The following is an 18,705-nucleotide window of genomic DNA, read 5'->3' as shown; positions in this document are numbered from 1 at the left end:
ACTCAGTGGAGTTATAAAGTACTAGCAATCACAATTTTATTCCATTCTTATTGTTAGCGACCGTAAATATTGTGTACAAATGCAATAAACAGACCACCTAGTTTCTCCTACAGAAACAACGTTGGGGAACAAGGCAGATATCAAAAGAAAACAAAAGTTGGGAATGGAGGGGGCATGAAGTCGGGCGCTAAATAAACAGACGCCAAATAATAATACGATTACTTACACTAGAACACTGCCAAATTTCATTGCGCAGTGTTATCTTACTATCTGCTGCTTTTTTTAACGTTCAAATGGAGCGCCAAAAAACTCAGTCCGCGTTTTGTGTTTGTAAACTTTAAAAATCTAAGCTTCTTTATTAAATTGCACACAAAAAATAATAATTTACTGTTGTAGTCAGTAAAAGAGGCAATTATTTATTGTTGTCGTTTTAATTTCTTTACGCAACTCCCTGCCAACGGCCGAAACCCTGAGTACGGCGCGCAGCGGCGTGGCCGGATAACGGAACAGATACCCCGTGACCCTCCATGCCGTGACCCGTCTTTCATGGATTGTTTACAAGCGCAGTTATTATGATTAATTGGACACCTCGTCGTCTTCGGTTATGTCTGTCGTGTTCGACTTCGCGATGAAGTATTTGAGAACAACTTTGCCACCTGAAGACGGCTAAATTCGTTCGGCGCTTGCCCCTGAACGTCGCTCGCTCTTCTGCTTCGTTTCCTGCAGGTAAGCTGTCTCGACACATTTGCCGCCTTTCTTTTCACTGGATGCCGTTTGTAGCTGTCAGCGCCGCTTTAAGGATTCGTTAACAGGAGCCCGCGTGTGTGAATTGTTTAACTGAACTAGCGAGGTTGAACCTTGAGGGCTCGTCTTTAGAAAGGCGATGTGCGAAACAACATTGTGGTGCTTGCATTGAGCGCTGAACGCACTGGCGCTCAGTAACGCAGTGGCGCTCAGTAACTCAGTAACGTTTCCCATTCCGCAGCACTACATTGAACAGCTTCAGAGTTCACCACTGCAAACCACGTCTTACGCGTAGTTTATCAGAACACGGGCGGCTACTCCTCTAAACTGTGCTGCGCAGCGTTTACGGCTTCGTTAATCACCGCTGTCATTTGTGCCGTGTTGGGAATGGCGAGGGAGAATCGTTTGCGAGCGAATGTGCGCGCCTCGCAAGCTTCGTTGCGTTTGCGGCGAGCCACCTCACCATGTGTACGGTGCCGCGGTACGCGGGCATTGATTTTGGCTGAATATTCTGTTGCCGAGTTGTAACATTCGTGCACCCAATAATTTCCATTCTTGCCTGTGTGGTAATCATGTGTCATCCTGTTTTAGACCTCTGGACGGTCTGAGCACATCACGTCCCTCCATTCAACCGGACAAGAGCCACAAGCATTGTCAACAGTGTTTGGCCGCCAGAACGTAAGTTTTCAAACACAGTTTTGGTAGCACAGTGGGCTACCATACTTGAATAATGTTCGATCACTTGAATGTACAAGTTCTCGCTCCCGTAACAATTATTGGTGTTTCATGCATAACCTAACATGTAGCCGCTAAATGGCAACCTTTCTTGTTAATTTCGGAAAACTCAGTTTCACCCAAAATCATAATGCGGGCGTAACAGTTAATCACCATGTATACGAACTTCCTGGTGTTAGTCATGTTTACGGTGAAGCCATATTTCTTAGGTGGTGACACCAAAATGTTGTTACCTTTGTAGTTTAGTCTTCGATAAAGCCTTACCAGTTCTGTTTTCAGCTATTTTTTGGATGTTTATCATGTGAATTGACAGTCCTTGCAGTCCACTTTTTCAAATAGTTATGTAACTGCCTGTACAGTCTTTGTCAAAATTTTGTGGGCCACGGCGACCGTGGCTGGAGCAGGCACGCGGCCGAGAAGGGGCGCTGCTCTTGCCGCTGTCGGCTGGTTACGCGGCTAAAGAGAGGGAGGGGAAATTTCGCACTTCCTTTCGTAGTATGGCTGGCGCGATAAGTGCAGCGGGGCCGCTTTCTCAGAGAAGGCGCACTTCGCTTCAGCGCAGGCACTTTGCGCAGCACTTGTGGCGCCGGACACACTACAAAAGCAAGAACAAAAGTTCCCCTCGCTCTCTTTAGCCGCGCAACCAGCCGACAGCGGCAAGCGAAGCGCCCCTGTCTGGCCGCGCACCTGCTCCGGCCACGGTCGCCGTGGCCCACAAAATTTTGACAAAGACTGTACCATTTAAAGAGGCCTGATTGGAGTTCTGAAGGCTGCGATTTACGCACGCTAGTGCTGTACCGCCAATAAAGAAACATCCTTCCACAAAGAAAAAGATTTGAAAGTGTAAAGTATAAGCAGCATTATTCTTAAGTGGAACATGCTAATTGCTAGTCCTGGGGCTTTTCCTGAAAGCACTGTGGATGTTATGAGAGAAGAAAACCACTGAAACACATCTGCCAAGGCCGTTGCTGCTCCAAGATGCGTGCAAGCATTGAGTCTTCTGAGCAATACATTACACCCTTTTTTTTTAAACAACCGACGTGCATGCTGAACGTACTCCTGATTGGGCGTGTGCCAGGCGCGTAGCCAGGGATTTTTTTCGGGGGGGGGGGGGGGAGGGGGGGGGGGTGTGGTCGACCAAAAAATGGGACGGGGAAATATGTAGGCAAGGCATCTTGCGCGTTGTTTTGCAAACGAAGCTTGAAATAACTGACTTTAACATGCGATTTGTGTATGCTCAACACTACCTGTAAAGCCCACCTTAAAGGAGCCATGAAGACTAATACAAGTTGGGTTTATTAGAAAGACTGCTTAGTCCTGATAACAATGATCCCAATATCATCGCAATCTTCGAAAAAATAACGGAGATATTAAGGAAAACGTTTGAAGCAGTCGCGACCCCCTAGCCAATTTCCCGCAACTTATCTATGACATCACGGAACCTTGTTTGTGCGATTGGCGGCCGCCTAACTGACCTGTCGCGACGGCACATGACTGGACGTCTGTAATCCGGCCTCTAGTTTCATTTGACCGCATCACTTGAACGTTAACGTGCAGTTAAGGCACTGAAAATTATGTTTTATTGTGGGCCCGTATGACATCATTCTTGCTCATAACACGTCACTGTGGCGCAAAATTTGAAAGTTTTTAAATACTTCTTGCTTTTTTTTTGTTAAAAAACATATTTTGCGGCTCTAATGGAGCTGAGTGACATACTGAATCCTAGTTCTTTCAAATTAAACGAAGTTGTATTTTCTCTTCATGGCTCCTTTAAGGAGCTTAGATGGTGATGATAGTGATGATCAGCTAAATTGCTGTTCGCTGGTCTAGGGGCAGACCACGGGCGATTCATTCGTCCGCAGAGCAGGTGGTTAGGCGGACCCGCGCTCGTGAGTGTGATTATGAGTGCGCTCGTGAGTGGCGCGCGGACCCCGAAGTTCGTCAGGCGGAAGTGGAGGCCAACACTGAATGTTTACTATCAAGATTCTCGTGTTTTAGAAAAGGGACTATTAAGTTTTCTTGTCAGCTATGAAGTACAGTCGAGCACGATTTGAAGATTATCGAGCGGCCAAGCATGCCACCAGCCCACAGTTTCGTTTCGGAACCATGAAAATCGAGATTTCACACTCTTCGCTCCCTTGTTGGCTGTTCCATGATACAACAATGGCCTGCACGACTGACTTGCCACCCTTTGGGTTTCAAGCTGTACAGGGCGGTCCACGCTAGGTGCGAACACGGCGCAGCGTGACCTTGCTCCGCGGAGCGCCAGCGCACAATCCACGGCCGCGCATCGAAGCTAAACGGCGCAGGCGCACAGGGGCTTGGAGGTGGGGCTTCGTGTCGTCTGCTACCGCGGGAGAGCGCCGTGCCTGCTTTGTTGTGAAGCACGCCTAACTGTAGGCTTGCCTGTAGCGTCTAAGCGCGCTGCGACAGCATTGCGGGAAAGCGCACTTTCCTTACTGCGGCGCGTTGTGTAGTTTCTGCCTACGAAAACCCACAGCTTCCGCATTTCAGTTCCGCGGTGCAGGTTAAATGCAAGTATTGTTGCAAACATTTCAGGACTGGCTTGGTTTGGTTCAATGAGAGACGCTGTATAGAACGGCATCGTATAATTTCGGCCACTAGGATTTATTTAATGCTCACTGGCATTACGCAGAACATAATTGTCTGTGCATTTCGCCTCCGTGGAATTTTGGTCACAGCGGCTGGGTTTCGATCTGCCGAATTTCTTCCAGATGTGTATTGGCTTTTTTCAAACATATGAATATCGCGCATCGTCGAGATGGTTCAAGCAGTCGCCCAGCCAGGAAGTCACGCCCCCAGCACAATCGTCTACTCTACGGTCGAATCCTGGACCGGTCCCACTCTAGTGTGCTAAATTATAATGCATACGTCATTGGTTGCGCTCCCTACATGGCTAGTTATTTGGAGAAAGCGGCCCCTCCCTTTGTTGCCACCTGTGCGCATCCTCCTTTATGGTAAGACCCGTACTTCCTCGCGACTCCTTGAACCATCTCAACGATGCGCGATATTCATATGTTTGAAAAAAGCCAATACACATCTGGAAGAAATTCGGCAGATCGAAACCCAGCCGCTGTGACCGAAATTCCACGGAGGCGAAATGCACAGACAATTATGTTCTGCGTAATGCCAGTCAGCATTAAATCAATCCTAGTGGCCGAAATTATACGATGCCGTTCTATACAGCGTCTCTCATTGAACCAAACCAAGCCGCCAGTCCTGAAATGTTTGCAACAATACTTGCATTTAACCTGCACCGCGGAACTGAAAAGCGGAAGCTGTGGGTTCTCGTACGCAGAAACTACACAACGCGCCGTAGTAAGGAAAGTGCGCTTTCCCGCAAAGCAGGCACGGCGCTCTCCCGCTCTAGCAGACTACACGAAGCCCCGCCTCCAAGCCCCTGTGCGCCTGCGCCGCTTAGCTTCGATGCGCGGCCGTGGATTGTGCGCTGGCGCTCCGCTGAGCGAGGCCACGCTGCGCCGTGTTCGCACCTAGCGTGGACGGCCCTGTACATTCGTTGTTACCAAGCACAGACTTGGACTTGGTTGCCCTTTATCTACACCAATGATAACAAAACTTGGATGGAATATTTGCTAAAGCTGTTGTTCTTCCTGCTTCGTTTGAAAGAGTAGCTTTCCCGCGACAACCTCCGAATCGCAGTGGACTGTACATGCGGCGCATTCGTATATTATGGCGGTGAAACTAGCAAATGTGCGTCTTCGTCCTTAAGTAATCGCCTTTTGTTATTTTTTGTGCTAGTAGCGCGAGTAGTAAACTTTCGCTAAGCGGAACACCTTATTGCACTGCTGTTGAATGTTGAGCTTGTTGCACGTTTCTTAAATTTCATTATATTTGTATCTGTTAAATCGAAACAGACATGGCTTCAGTAAAACTCCGGTTAAGCAAATACAGAATGCTGATTCTAACCAAGAGGGAGGTCAAGGAAACTGGAATAGTGCCAAAAAAACAAAGCTCCGCATTAGGGAGAATTGTGTAGTTTTGTTGATGTGGAGGAAATACAAGATGGGCAGAGCAATGCTTTTTATGCAGCAGAAATTATGGATCTGCAATAGTCAATGAAATGCGATGTCGGTAGAAAAGTAAACATATCAAGGATTGATAGTTGACTGAACAAAATACAGCGACGTGCTCTGTCATGTGATTATACTTTGTACCAGTGTAAAGACAAGGAATGACACGCTCCCGACAACATGTAAGCCTATATGAGGCTTTTCCTGCTGTTCTGCCATTCCCCGGCCGTGCTGTTCCGCCATTGAAACAGTGGGGCTGTTTCGATTGGCTCGTGGCAGGTTCTCAGCGCTTGTCGGTGTATCCGGCGCGAAATGCAGCCGGGCTGTATATGTTGACAGGTACAGCATCTGGAGCGGGCGCAGGGATCAGACGTTGACATAGCCCTTGTTTTCAGCTTTATATGAGCAAGAATATCCTTAAAACTGCAGGTTCCGCGCCTGCAGGTGACTTCAGGCGGTTTTTCAGGCTGCTTAAACCGCAGCCCAGCAGTTATCTTCTTGGTTTTTCTTTTCCCGGGGCTTCTCCTCCAAGCCGCAGTAGCGCTGAGGATCTGACCCCGGGTATCCTCAACCGACAAACTCAGCCTCCGATACAAAACTGTACATTTATTTACAGCCCGGCGGGCGACTAAAAAACAGTGTTCAGGCGGAGCTCGAAGACGACGGGCCGAGCTCTCCTGCGCCCGGACCACGTCTCCCGATGTCGTCTCCTTGTCTTCATCTTCCCTCCACCCTGACGCTGGGGGCTAGGGAAGTGGGAAAAGCGAGTTCTTCGTGGGGGTCCAACCCCATGTGGTGGCCATTAGCGCATCCAGTGCGAGCAGGCGTGACCTTCCTCGGGATGCGCGGAGTTTCAAGGCGCCAAGCGACACGTGCGTTCAATTTCTGTGCCGCTCGTCCCGGGGCCCGCGCCAGTTCGTGCGTCGAAGTGCCCGACACCTCCACCGCCACTGTGAAACATACCTTCAGGAATGTTTCACACACGAAACACACACCACACACACATTTGGCCCGTGCACCATCGTTCCTTCAGTTGACGACACAACAATCAGCACGGCCAGTGCCTCTTGACCCTGGCTGCAGGTCACCATGACAAATTAGGCACAATCCTCACATAGCTCATTCAGAGCGAGCGGCCTTTAGAATGCGGTACGCACCGGCCGTCGTCGTCCGAAAATGCCCTTGCCATGCGCCGCACACCCTCACACAACAGTATCAGGGGCCCCTCTCTTCCTCGCTCGGGAAGGGACCACTGCTGGGTCGTCAGCATGCGTTGGAGCCACTCTGCACTGAGGTGAAGCTGACTGACGCTTGCGCCTCTTTCCAGGCGAACCCTCGGGTTCGGCCGCTTCTGACCCACCGTACGCGCACGAGGTGTCATTCTCTACGACACACCTTTGGTCAGGGTAAGCAGCAGAGGGCTGCTTCGTGGGCACGTTAACGCGGTCATGCAATGCCGGAGAGGCTATCTCTTCAGTCACTGCAGTTCTACCTGCAACTGCCTGGGGCTGCGTTACATGAGCGGCCGTACCCTGATTTGCACTTCCCTCTCTCAATTCGCTGGAGCTTCCCATGGCAATCATATTTTCGGGACTCGACATTCGGGGACCTCCAGAAACACACGATGCAGTGTGCGCGACACCAACTGCATCCGATTCTTCACGCGATTCCCGTGCTGCCGCATCCTGCAAAGCTACTGGCCGCTCGGCCACGCTCCCAGGATGTTCTCTGTCTCCGCACGGTGCGACGACAGGCTCACGCTCAACTGAAGCCAGTCTCCGCCCCTTCAGAACGGCTGGTTTAGGAACCTCATAGTTCTTCCGCTCCTTAATGTGCGAACCCTCGCGTTCGGCCGCTACTGAACCACCGTTCGCGCACGAAGCGCCGTTCTCTACCACACACCATTGTGTGACGCAAGGAGTAGAGAGGGGCTCATCGGTCACATGAATTAGAACATGCGACGCAGCTGAGGCTGTTTCTCTGGCTATCAGCTTTTTCACGGGCATGCCCACACTCCTTCGACGCACGAACTGGCGCGGGCCCTGGGACGAGCGGCACAGAAATTGAACGCACGTGTCGCTCGGCGCCTTGAAACTCCGCGCATCCCGAGGAAGGTCGCGCCTGCTCGCACCGGATGCGCTATTGGCCACCACATGGGGTTGGACCCCCACGAAGGACTCGCTTTTCCCTCTTCCCTGGCCCCCAGCGTCAGGGTGGAGGGAATATGAAGACAAGGAGACGAGAGAAACGCGGTCTGGGCACAGGAGAGCTCGGCCCGTCGTCTTCGAGCTCCGCCTGAGCACTGTTTTTTAGCCGCCCACTGGGCTGTAAATAAATGTACAGTTTTGATCGGAGGCTGAGTTTGTCGGTTGGAGATACCCGGGGTGAGATCCTCAGCGCTGCAGCGGCTTGGAGGAGAAGCCTTGGGGAAAAGAACATCCAAGAAGATAACTGGCGCAGTCGACAGGATCTTCAACAGCGACGACTCAGCCAGCCGGCGGGCGAGATGGAGCAGGCGGAGAAGTCGCGGCCTGCTGAACGGGATCGGCGGGAGCAGCGAGCTCGTCAGCCTGGTGGAGAAGCGGCTCGACCGGCGCTCAGCGGACTTCTCAACGGAGAGCGGCAGCCTGCTGAACGAGATCTGCAGGAGCAGCGAGCTCACCACCCAGGTGGAGAAGCGGCTGGAGCGGCGCTCAACGGACGTCTCAACGGAGACCGAGGCAATCTCTGCTGCCTGCTGAGCAGCGGAGAAGCAGCTTGGCGAGCGGTCAGTGGAGGCATCAGCAGCCCACTGAAGGAGAAGCGGCAGGCGAGAAGTCGGCGGGCGATTGTTTGGTGGACACCTCGGCGGAAGGAGCGGTGCATAAACGGATAACCCATCTGCACCGGTGCGGCATCTCTACAGGCGCCGAGCTATACAGGTCAGTGCCTCGTTTGATGCTGGGTCTGCGGTTCACCATGACATCTAGCGGCTATCTAGGTGTAGCCGCGAGATAATGATGAGGATTAGGAAGCGTGCATGAACGTTGCAGGGACAGCAAGCATTGCAATGTCGTTTGCTGAGCAGAAGGCGCTATTGCTGGTGAAATTGAGAATCGCTGAGGCAGAGTTAGCAGCGGAACGTTCGAAGAGTGGACGTTTCAAGAGAGCTAACAATGTTCCTACCTCACCGATTGCTCAAACAGTAATGTTCAGCACTCGGGGAGAGAGTGAACTGGGGTGCTCCGGTACGCCGAAAGATGCGCTGGGTGGAACCCATTCACTGGGCGCGCGTAGTCCTCCTGTTTCGCGGGATCCGCCACGATCAGAGTCACGTGGGAAAGGCGAAGATAGGATAGTGGCGCACGTTCCTTCGTGGGCGTTGAGATTTTCTGCAACCGGGGAGCAGGATAGTGAAGCATCCCGCTTAGAGAATTTCACCGAAATAAAGATGGAGGTGAAGGAAGGTGTTACGCGCGAGGCTGCGTTGGTAAATGACAGGCAGTCAAAGTTGAATGAGAGTGTGCGCATGCCCGTGATGAAGCTGATGGCAAGAGAGAAAGGCTCCGCAGCGTCGCATGTTATTGTTCATGTTGCCGATGAGCCCCTCGCTACTCCTTGCATCACACAACGTTGTGTGGTAGAGAACGGCGCTTTGTGCACGCACAGGGGTGGAGTAGCGGCCGAACACGAGGGTTCGCACAGGAAGGAGGGGAAGAACTAAGAAGTTCTTAAATCAGCCGTTGTGAAGGGGCTGGTTTCAGTCGAGCGTGAGCCCGTTGTCACCGCGTTCAGAGAGGGAGAACGTTCTGGGAGCGTGGGCGAGCGGCCAGTTGCATTGCAGGATGCAGCAGCACGGGAATCGCGCGAGGAATCGGATGCAGATGGTGTCACGCACACTGTATCTTGTGTTTCTCGAGATACCCAAATGTCGAGTACCGACAATGTGATTGCCATAGGGAGCTCCAGCGAATTCAGCGAGGAAAATGTAAATCAGGGTACGGCCGCTCATGTAATGCAGCCCAGGGGAGTTGCAGGTAGGTCTGTAGGAGTGGCTGAAGAGATAGCCCCTACAGTATTTCATGTCAGCGTTGACGTAGCCGCTAAGCAGTCCTCTCCTGCTTACGCTGACCAACGGTGCGTAGTGGAGCACGGCGCTCCGAGCGCAGAAGCGGCCGAACCCGAGGGTTTGCCTAGAAAGAGGCGAAAGCGTCAGTCAGCTTCACCTCAGTGCAGAGTGGCTTCAACGCATGATGACGAGCCAGTAGTGGTCCCTTCCCGAGCGAGGAAGCGAGGAGGAGAGGGGCCCATGATACTGTTGTGTGAGGGTGTGCGGCGCATGGCAAGGGCGTTTTCGGACGACGACGGCCGGTGCGTACCGCATTCTAAAGGCCGCTCGCTCTGAATGAGCTATGTGAGGATTGTGCCTAATTTGTCATGGTGACCTGCAGCCAGGGTCAAGGGGCACTGGCCGTGCTCATTGTTGTGTCGCCAATTGAAGGAACGATGGAGCACGCTCGCAAAGTGTGTGTGGTGTGTGAAACATTCCTGAAGTTATATTTCACAGTGGCGGTGGAGGTGTCGGGCACTTCGACGCATGAACTGGCGCGGGCCCTGGGACGAGCAGCACAGAAATTGAACGCACGTGTCGTGTCACGCGGCGCCTTGAAACTCCCCGCATTCCGAGGAGGGTCGCACCTGCTCGCACCGGATGCGCTAATGGCCACCACATGGGGTTCCCACGAAGGACTCGCTTTTCCCTCTTCCCTGGCCCCCAGCGTCAGGGTGGAGGGAATATGAAGACAAGGAGACGAGAGAGACGCGGTCCGGGCACAGGAGAGCTCGGCCCGTCGTCTTCGAGCTCCGCCTGAGCACTGTTTTTTAGCCGCCCACTGGGCTGTAAATAAATGTATAGTTTTGATCGGAGGCTGAGTTTGTCGGTTGGAGATACCCGGGGTGAGATCCTCAGCGCTGCAGCGGCTTGGAGGAGAAGCCCCGGGGAAAAGAACACCCACAAAAATAACTCCAGCCTTGACATAAAACATTATGAAGGGCGGGGCACCGGGACCCCCCCTCCCTTCCCCCCCCCCCCCCCCCCCCCGGCTACGCCCTTGGCGTGTGCTTATTCTTTCTCTTGCATCCATCACATTCGAGTCGTCACGTTGATTTGGGAATGCTGGAATCCAGCATATGCTGGCAAGATACGAGAGCTTGAACACAACCCACTTGCCCGCAATGAGTTTTCAAAGATCTCCACCACCTGAAGGTACCGAAGTGAGATGTAAGCATTGCCTGAAAACCATACCAGATAAGGGTACCAAATCATAGTTATGGGTCTTTCTCGCCCATTTTAGTGTTTTGAACGAAAAAAGTGCCATTTAAAGGTGACACGTCGTTCCCTGCCAATTTCTGATGCCTGATTAAGTTTGTGGGCATAAATTTAGCAGCTTTCTCACATGTCTAACGTGTATGTGTGCTTGTTAGGAGTGAAGTAGGTAAAAATTGAAAGGTTTGATTGTAGTTGTGTATAGATTACCTACATTTTTTTCATTCCTAGAAAAGAAAAATTGAGGTAACCCTGCCAATTGTTCTGCATTGCTGCGTTTTATTATGCTTGTATGATTCGTAGAATCTGCAGGAGTTCAGCTGCTTGTTAACGGAAAAATGAACAGTGGTACAAAAAAAAGTGCATCTACTAAAAAAATCTTCACAATCGCAGGATGCCAACGGTCCACCTACCAACTTGCGTCCTGCATTGTTTCTGCTGGCTGGAGCGGCGCATGGAGCATTTTTCAACTTCTCGAAGTTTGTGATCAAGCGCTGCCCCAAGTGAAGGATGCCGCAGAGGGATCTTCGGTTTTAATGCCACAATTTCATGTGCTTAGCACTTACTCGTAAGGCATTTTAAATATTCATCATCCCAGAGGATATGTTACCTTCGTCTTGGGTGGAATGTGGCTGCAATCAGGTTATTTGTGACAGAAACAAGTTTACCACGTGGTGAGAGTCATTGAGGCCCTGTTGATTGCGCATGCTACTGAAATAACATTTTCATTCAGCTGAATACTTTCTAAATATTACAATTTGTGAACAAAATATGATAAAAGTCATGATTAGTTGTACTGCAGTGCAGGAAAGAAATGCCAGCACATGTTTTAGGAGCCTCTTATATTTCAGGTCATTTGCTGGTGAGCAATAAAACATAACCGAAAATTGTTTAAAGTGAAATCAAATATTTGTTGTCACCAGTGCATGGCCCGTAGTAAAAGCTATCTGGTCTCCAAATTTCAAATGAGACAGGAAATGCCAAAAAATAAGGAAATAAACAAGACAGCTTGCTACAATAAACCAATTCAAATAATTGCTCAATGTCTATAAAGTGGTGATTCAGGCGGGTTAGTTCGGTGTTGATGAAATACAAGCAGGCCCTCGCCTGGTCAAAAACAAATAAACAAATAAAGACATTTTGGGCCCCTACTGGCCTTTGATCACAATGAAAGGGGGGTGAAAGGTCGCGATTATTTATAGGTTTGGTGGTGCAGAGTGCGCATGTATATCTCGGGGAGACTACCCCGCGACTGGTTAATCGTGTTTTTAGTTGGTTGAATTCTAAACTGAATTCTAAACTGAACTGATTCTAAAAGTAGTCGTGTCGACAGGCACTTCTCTGATGCGATTATGCTTGCGGAATCCCAATCGATGACGTGGTCAGTAGCCAGGTGATGATCCGCCAAGGCATTTCAGCTTGCATTGCCTTTTTTGACATCGTTCTGGTGCTATTGAATTCTTTTAAAAATTTCCAGTTTCACCTATGTAGGATTAGGAACGAAAAAGAGACGCCGACCAGTCCAAACAAAACGTACTGACGTTTCGGCTTCCAGCACGAAGCCTTGTTCACAATAAATGCATCACCAGAAGTGGGTCGTTTAAGTGGGCTTGAATAATCGCTGAAAAGAGCATGCGTAGATCGGGTTTAGATTTCAGTCATTACGATTGACTGTGTTAGATGTGGTCTGAATGATTAGTGATTCCAGATGTAGCCGTGATGCTGTCACTTTTTCTGTAGTGACGATTCTTGCATTGTCCCAATCAATCTTGTGGTCATTCACGACGGCGTGTTCGGCTTTTATTCTTTACGTCACGTGCGTGCTGCTGCAGACGATTCTTATAATTTCCTGATTCCCCGATATACACGCCGCTGCAGTCTGCACAAGGTATCTCGTATACCACACTGGGGAAGCGCTCCTTGGGAAAGCGGTCCTTGACTCTCACGAGCTCATGGCGCGTCTTTTTGGCTGGACCGTGGGCCACCTGCATGTCATATTCCCATAGGATACGTGCCAAACATTCACTTGTTCCTGGAAGGTAGGGCACAGGAGCTCGCTTCATCGGGGCAGGAGGCACGTCCAGTTGTCCCCGTCGGGTCAGTTGGCGTTCCGTTGCGTTTATAAAGTGCCTCGGGTAACCGCAGCTAGCCAGGTCGTCCCACACCTTTGCCGTGTCCACCGCCGCATCCTCAGGCTTCAAGCACAATCTTTTCGCACGCTGCACTACCGTGCTAACAACAGCCCTCTTGTGGGAAGCGGGGTGCATGGAGTTGAAGTTCAGGTAGCGGCCTGTGTGCGTTTCCTTGCGGTACATGCTGAAACGTGGCCTCTGGCCCTGCCGAGACACGAGGACGTCCAGGAAGGGAAGTTTGCCATCGGCCTCCTCTTCTGACGTGAACTGAATGGCACGGTCCATACTGTTGAGGTGGGCCAGCAAGCTGTTCGCCGCGTCTTTCTGAACGACGCAGAAACAATCATCGACATAACGCAAGAACACTTGGTTGAGGGGCAAAGGAGGCTAGCGTGCGTGCTTCCAGCGCTTCCATGGGCAGGTTCGCCGCCGTGACCGAAATAGCGGCACCCATTGGAGTCCCCTGCATTTGCTTGTAAAAATGGCCCATAAAGACGAAGTACGTATTGTTCAGGCAAAAATCTAGAAGCCTGCGTAGTTCTGGCACATCCATCGGTGATCTCTCGGGCAACGTCTCATCAGCCTCGAGAGCAGCGGTGCATACGGTGACAGCCAGGTCACTCGGAATACTCGTGAAAAGGGACTTCGTGTCGAAGGACACCATCAAGTCGTCTTTCTCGATCACGGTGTTGCGAGTCTTCTCGACAAAATCGAAAGAATTACGAACGTGAGTGATCCCTTTATTGACGAGCGGAGCCAGAACTTGGAGCAGGAACTTCGACAGGTGGCCCACATTCCAGCCAAAAAGATGCGCCATGAGCTCGTGAGAGTCAAGGACCGCTTGCCCAAGGAGCGCTTACCCGGTGTGGTATATGAGATACCTTGTGCAGACTGCAGCGGCGTGTATATCGGGGAATCAGGAAATTATAACAATCGTCCGCAGCAGCACGCACGTGACGTAAAGAATAAAAGCGTCCGCAACAATGCTGTAGCCAAACACGCCATCGTGAATGACCACAAGATTGATTGGGACAATGCAAGAATCGTCGCTACAGAAAACGTGACAGCATCACGGCTACATCTGGAATCACTAATCATTCAGACCACATCTAACTCAGTCAATCGTAACGACGGAAATCTAAACCCGATCTACGCATGCTCTTTGCAGCGATTATTCAAGCCCACTTAAACGACCCACTTCTGGTGATGCATTTATTGTGAATAAGGCTTCCGTGCTGGAAGCCGAAACGTCAGTACGTTTTGTTTGGACTGGTCGGCATCTCTTTTTCGTTTCTAATGTACCCTCCCGGCCAGACGGGATTCCGTCATGCTCTCGATTTCACCTATGTAGGATGCGTCACAATCCTTGCATGGAATTTTGTAGGCAACTCCGGGGAATCTTGATTTTTCTAAAGGGTCCTTCACGCGTACCAGCTTCTGATTAAGCTGGTACGCGTTTAACACCATATTTTAATTTTAACACCATATGTGCCAAACACCCTTGCAAGAGCTTCACTGATGCCTTGCTTGTAGGGGACGGCAGCGCGGTTTTGCCTGTATTCTTCAGGAACCCTTTCGGGGGAGGCAACTGAAGCCCGCAATTGTTGCGTCCTCACACGCTTTGAAGGGTAGCCGTTGCTGCGAAGGTCCTTCCTTACCACGGCTAGCTCTTGCTTGCACAGACCAGGCTCACAGCAGATTTGTGATGCGCGTGAGAAGAGTGCAGCGGCGACGAAGCGTTTTTGGCCTGTAGGATGCGCAGAGTCGAACCCCAGGAATCTACCCGTGTGGGTCGGCTTTCGATACACACTGGTTGTAAATCCTTTGGCCGACCGTCTCACAAGTACGTCGAGGAAGGCGATCTGTCCATTATTATCTTGTTCCATGGTGAACTGGATGCTTGGAACACAAGAGTTTGCTCAAATAAAGGCATTACGTAATGCTCAAATAAAGGCATTGCGTTTCGGCGGTGGATCACACAAAAATAGTCGTCTACGTAGCAGACAAAGATCTTGGGGCCGTCTTGTACGAGCATAGCGCAGAATTTTCTAGAGCCTCTAGGGCAATATTCGCACAGACTACTGAAACGGAAGCTCCCATCGCTGTTCGAAACCGCTGGTCCGTTGAAAACAAAATATGTGTTCTGCAGGCCAAATTCCAGGAGACGATATAAGTCTTGCATCTCAATTGGCGAACGTGAAGGCAAGAATGCATCGTTCTCGAGTAGATCCTTGCAACTCCGGACCGTGTAATTTTGCCTGGAATTTGGCCTGCAGAACACGTTTTGTTTTCAACGTACAATGTTAAAAGCAGCGGTTTGGAACAGCGATGGGAGCTTCCGTTTCAGCAGTCTGTGCAAATATTGCCTCAGAGGCTCTAAAAAATTCTGCGCTATGCTCGTACAAGACGGCCCCAAGATTTTTGTCAGCTACGTAGACTGCTTTTGTGTGATCCACCGCCGAGACGTAATGCCTTTAATTGAGCATCTAAACTCTTGTGTTCCAAGTATCCAGTTCACCATGGAACAGGAAAATAATGGACAGATCGCCTTCCTCGACGTACTTCTGAAACGGTCGGCCAAAGGATTTATAACCAGTGTTTATCGAAAGCCGACCCACACGGGTAGATACCTGGGGTTCGACTCTGCGCATCCTATAGGCCAAAAACGCTCCGTTGCCGCTGCACTCTTCTCACGCGCATCACGAATCTGTTCTGAGCCTGGTCTGTGCAAGCAAAAGCTAGCCGTGGTAAGGAAGGACCTTCGCAGCAACGGCTACATTTCAAAGCTTGTGAGGACGCAACAATTGCGGGATTCAGTTGCCTCCTCCGAAAGGGTTCCTGAAGACGGGCAAAAACGCGCTGCCGTCCCCTACACGCAAGGCATCAGTGAAGCTCTTGCAAGGGTGTTTGGCGCATATGGCATTAAAATTGCACACGTTCCAACGAACAGGCTTAAGCAGAAGCTGGTACGCGTGAAGGACCCTTTAGAAAAATCAAGATTCCCCGGAGTTGCCTAGAAAATTCCATGCAAGGATTGCGACGCAGCCTACATAGGTGAAACTGGAAATATTTAAAATAAGAATTCAATAGCACCAGAACGATGTCAAAAAAGGCAATGCAAGCTGAAATGCCTTGGCGGATCATCACCTGGCTACTGACCACGTCATCGATTGGGATTCCGCAAGCATAATCGCACCAGAGAAGTGCCTGTCGACACGACTACTTTTAGAATCAGTGCATATTCAACCAACTAAAAACACGATTAACCAGTCGCGGGGTAGTCTCCCCGAGATATACATGCGCACTCTGCACCACCAAACCTATAAATAATCGCGACCTTTCACCCCCTTTCATTGTGATCAAAGGCCAGTAGGGGCCCAAAATGTCTTTATTTGTTTATTTGTTTTTGACCAGGCGAGGGCCTGCTTGTATTACCAGGCGAGTGCCTGCCTGTTTGTATTTCATCAATGAATAACCCTCCCCTGACGAGTTTTCGTCGAACCTTGGACTCTGTTAGGTGTTGGTAGGTTTACACAGCCAACTTGTGGGGACGCACATAAGCTCTTAACAAATGAGCTGCGTAGTGGATATGCACTAGCCATGGTTTTTATTAGTTGCTTTGATGAATATGATCTTCTGTCGCAGTGTTTTAGGTAGCTCACTCGCACATTATTCCTTTGTTTTTTGGACATTGTGGAGTGTCCAATGATTTTTCGTGCTATTTCTGATTTTTATTGCAACTGTAAATATGTCAGGAGTCCCGTAATGAGTTTCTGGCAGCAATAGAGCACTACTGTGTGCATGAAGGCAGCCTAAATAAAAAAATTGGCTGCCTTGCCTTTGCTTAGAGGGGCCATGCAGACAACGCACAAGTTTGGTTCATTTGACAGATTGCCTCGTTAGAATCATACTGACACCATTTTTAACGCGCACTTCACTCGAATAAGCTATATAATTAGGAAAAAGGGAATGGCCATGCGACCCACTAGCTCATTTCCCACAGCAGTACCTATGATGTCATATGTCCCCAGCTGTGCGATTGGCTGAGGCCGGCAAAAGCAAACGCAAATAGGGCAGGCCTTATAAGCATGCCAAGCGAGCTATTTGCACTTAAATGTAATGCATATTCATTTTACAGCAGTAAAAATGGGGCAGTAAACAATGAAAATTACGAAAATACGCGTAAACATACAAGTATCGATGCGCACTGCTGTTGGTACGGCGTGCACTATGCTTGTTTTAGGTGGACAGCACTCCGCCGCTTTGGAGTTGGTCTGCACGGCACTGGCCGATTGGCATAGGCGATGTTGTCTTACGTGACCCTGTTTGTCGAGGATAACCCATGTTTCACAAAACCATTACTTTCTACAGTAACGAAAACAAGCCAGGTGCAGACGCGGTCAAAAACAAAGCAATGGCAAACAACAGTATGGTAGCTCCACCTGGGAGGACTGATGGCTAGCAAGGCTGCCGACCCGAGTGACGAAGTAGTCTGTTTATCACACGCACTTATGGCTTCATTGCTGACATCCCAAAAACACACGATATGGTGGGAGAATCAGACTTTTAACCTAAATGAATTTCTCAGTGAATGCAGCATCATTTGCTGCCGGTCAAGTGGTGGGGGCACTATAAAACAGGAAATATTTCGAACGAAACGAACTTCTATGTTGTCCAAATGGCCCCTTTAATGCACTGTATTGTATTTTTGGTTCCTGTGGTGATGTCACCATGAAGGAACCGCAGTAGACAAAGTTATTGTCAGCGCTTTACCATGCATTTTTTTGTGTTTGATGGAAACAAATATAATACTCTAACCAAGGACTTTATCCGAAGCTATAAACAATTTTTTTGTTTGCTGCAGCGGATCAGAGGCTAGGGCACAAATAGGGGGTAGGACAGCTAGATATCTGTTCATCTTTCGCCGGCTTGCTTGGGTGTGACAACTGTATCTAGTTGTCAATTCCAATTTGTTGTGGTCAGTTTTTCTCAACTAAATTGTAGCTTTTTTAAAGATTATATTGTTTATGTGGGCCTAAAGGGTTGCCTCATTGCGTGTTTCGCCTATGTAGCGTTGAAAGCGGATATTTTGCTTCAAAGTGGAATGTCGGCCTAGCATCATGGTCCTTTGGTTGCTGCTCACTTTCATTCATGCCATTATTTTTTATATTATCACTTAAAATTAAAAGTTAACCAATCTGCTGTCATTTTAATTTTGTCACCTGCTTTATACTTTCTTTTTTTCCAACTGTCTGTAAGGAGTGACAATTCGTATTTTTATGATACCAAGGCGTCGGACTGTGCTAGTTGGTACATGTTTGAATGGATGAAAAACCAGCGGAAAACACAGGGTACGGAAGAGAACGACGGGATAAGCTTGTCCCGTTGTTCTTTGTGTTTACCGCTGGTTTTTCATCCATTCAATTTTCATGAATTTGTTGAACAGTGATTAGTTTAAGTGCTCAAGCAATTTTTGGCTTGAAGGTTCCCTGTAGCATTTATATAAGTGCTCCCTGCTCTTTTTTTACCCAAGACCCCATTACCAGCCTTAATGAGATTGTCTTTTGTAGACATGAAGTTGAAATAAATATTTGTTTGCATTGCTTTACATATTTTGAAAGAATTGCTTGCTCACTTTTTTTCAACCCTGTTTCTTAATCCTGCTTAAAGCATTTTTCCATGTTTATTTTATTTTTATTTTTTTCAGAACCAGGAAGGGTGCTCATCCTCGGTTCTT

General features: G+C 49.4%; 1 protein-coding gene across 3 annotated transcripts; it reads left to right on the top strand.

Annotated features, from left to right (window-relative positions):
- Positions 1–534: 534 nt before the first annotated feature.
- On the top strand, positions 535–11,987 carry LOC144172782 (uncharacterized). 3 transcript variants are annotated; one of them, XM_077701387.1, is made up of 4 exons: positions 535–726; positions 1,336–1,422; positions 7,999–8,452; positions 11,230–11,987. In XM_077701387.1, the coding sequence occupies exon 3, from the start codon at positions 8,038–8,040 to the stop codon at positions 8,404–8,406; it is 369 nt and encodes a 122-aa protein (XP_077557513.1). In that variant the 5' UTR covers positions 535–726; positions 1,336–1,422; positions 7,999–8,037; the 3' UTR covers positions 8,407–8,452; positions 11,230–11,987. The 3 variants fall into 3 exon arrangements, 1 of the variants encoding a protein (XP_077557513.1); XR_013323104.1 differs by lacking the exons at positions 7,999–8,452; positions 11,230–11,987 and adding an exon at positions 5,961–6,050; XR_013323103.1 differs by lacking the exon at positions 7,999–8,452 and having other exon boundaries at positions 537–726; positions 11,230–11,982.
- Positions 11,988–18,705: the final 6,718 nt, after the last annotated feature.

This window comes from Haemaphysalis longicornis, unplaced genomic scaffold (genome assembly GCF_048455015.1).
Source record: "Haemaphysalis longicornis isolate Haplotype H1 unplaced genomic scaffold, Haemaphysalis longicornis Haplotype H1 scaffold_26, whole genome shotgun sequence".
Lineage (NCBI taxonomy): Eukaryota > Metazoa > Arthropoda > Arachnida > Ixodida > Ixodidae > Haemaphysalis > Haemaphysalis longicornis.
Note: the sequence above shows the minus strand (reverse complement) of the source record. Positions and strands in the feature narration are given on the sequence as shown.

Coding starts and splice junctions, on each gene's coding strand:
- LOC144172782 (XM_077701387.1), top strand. CDS start 8,038: ATGGAGCAGGCGGAGAAGTCGCGGCCTGCTGAACGGGATCGGCGGGAG.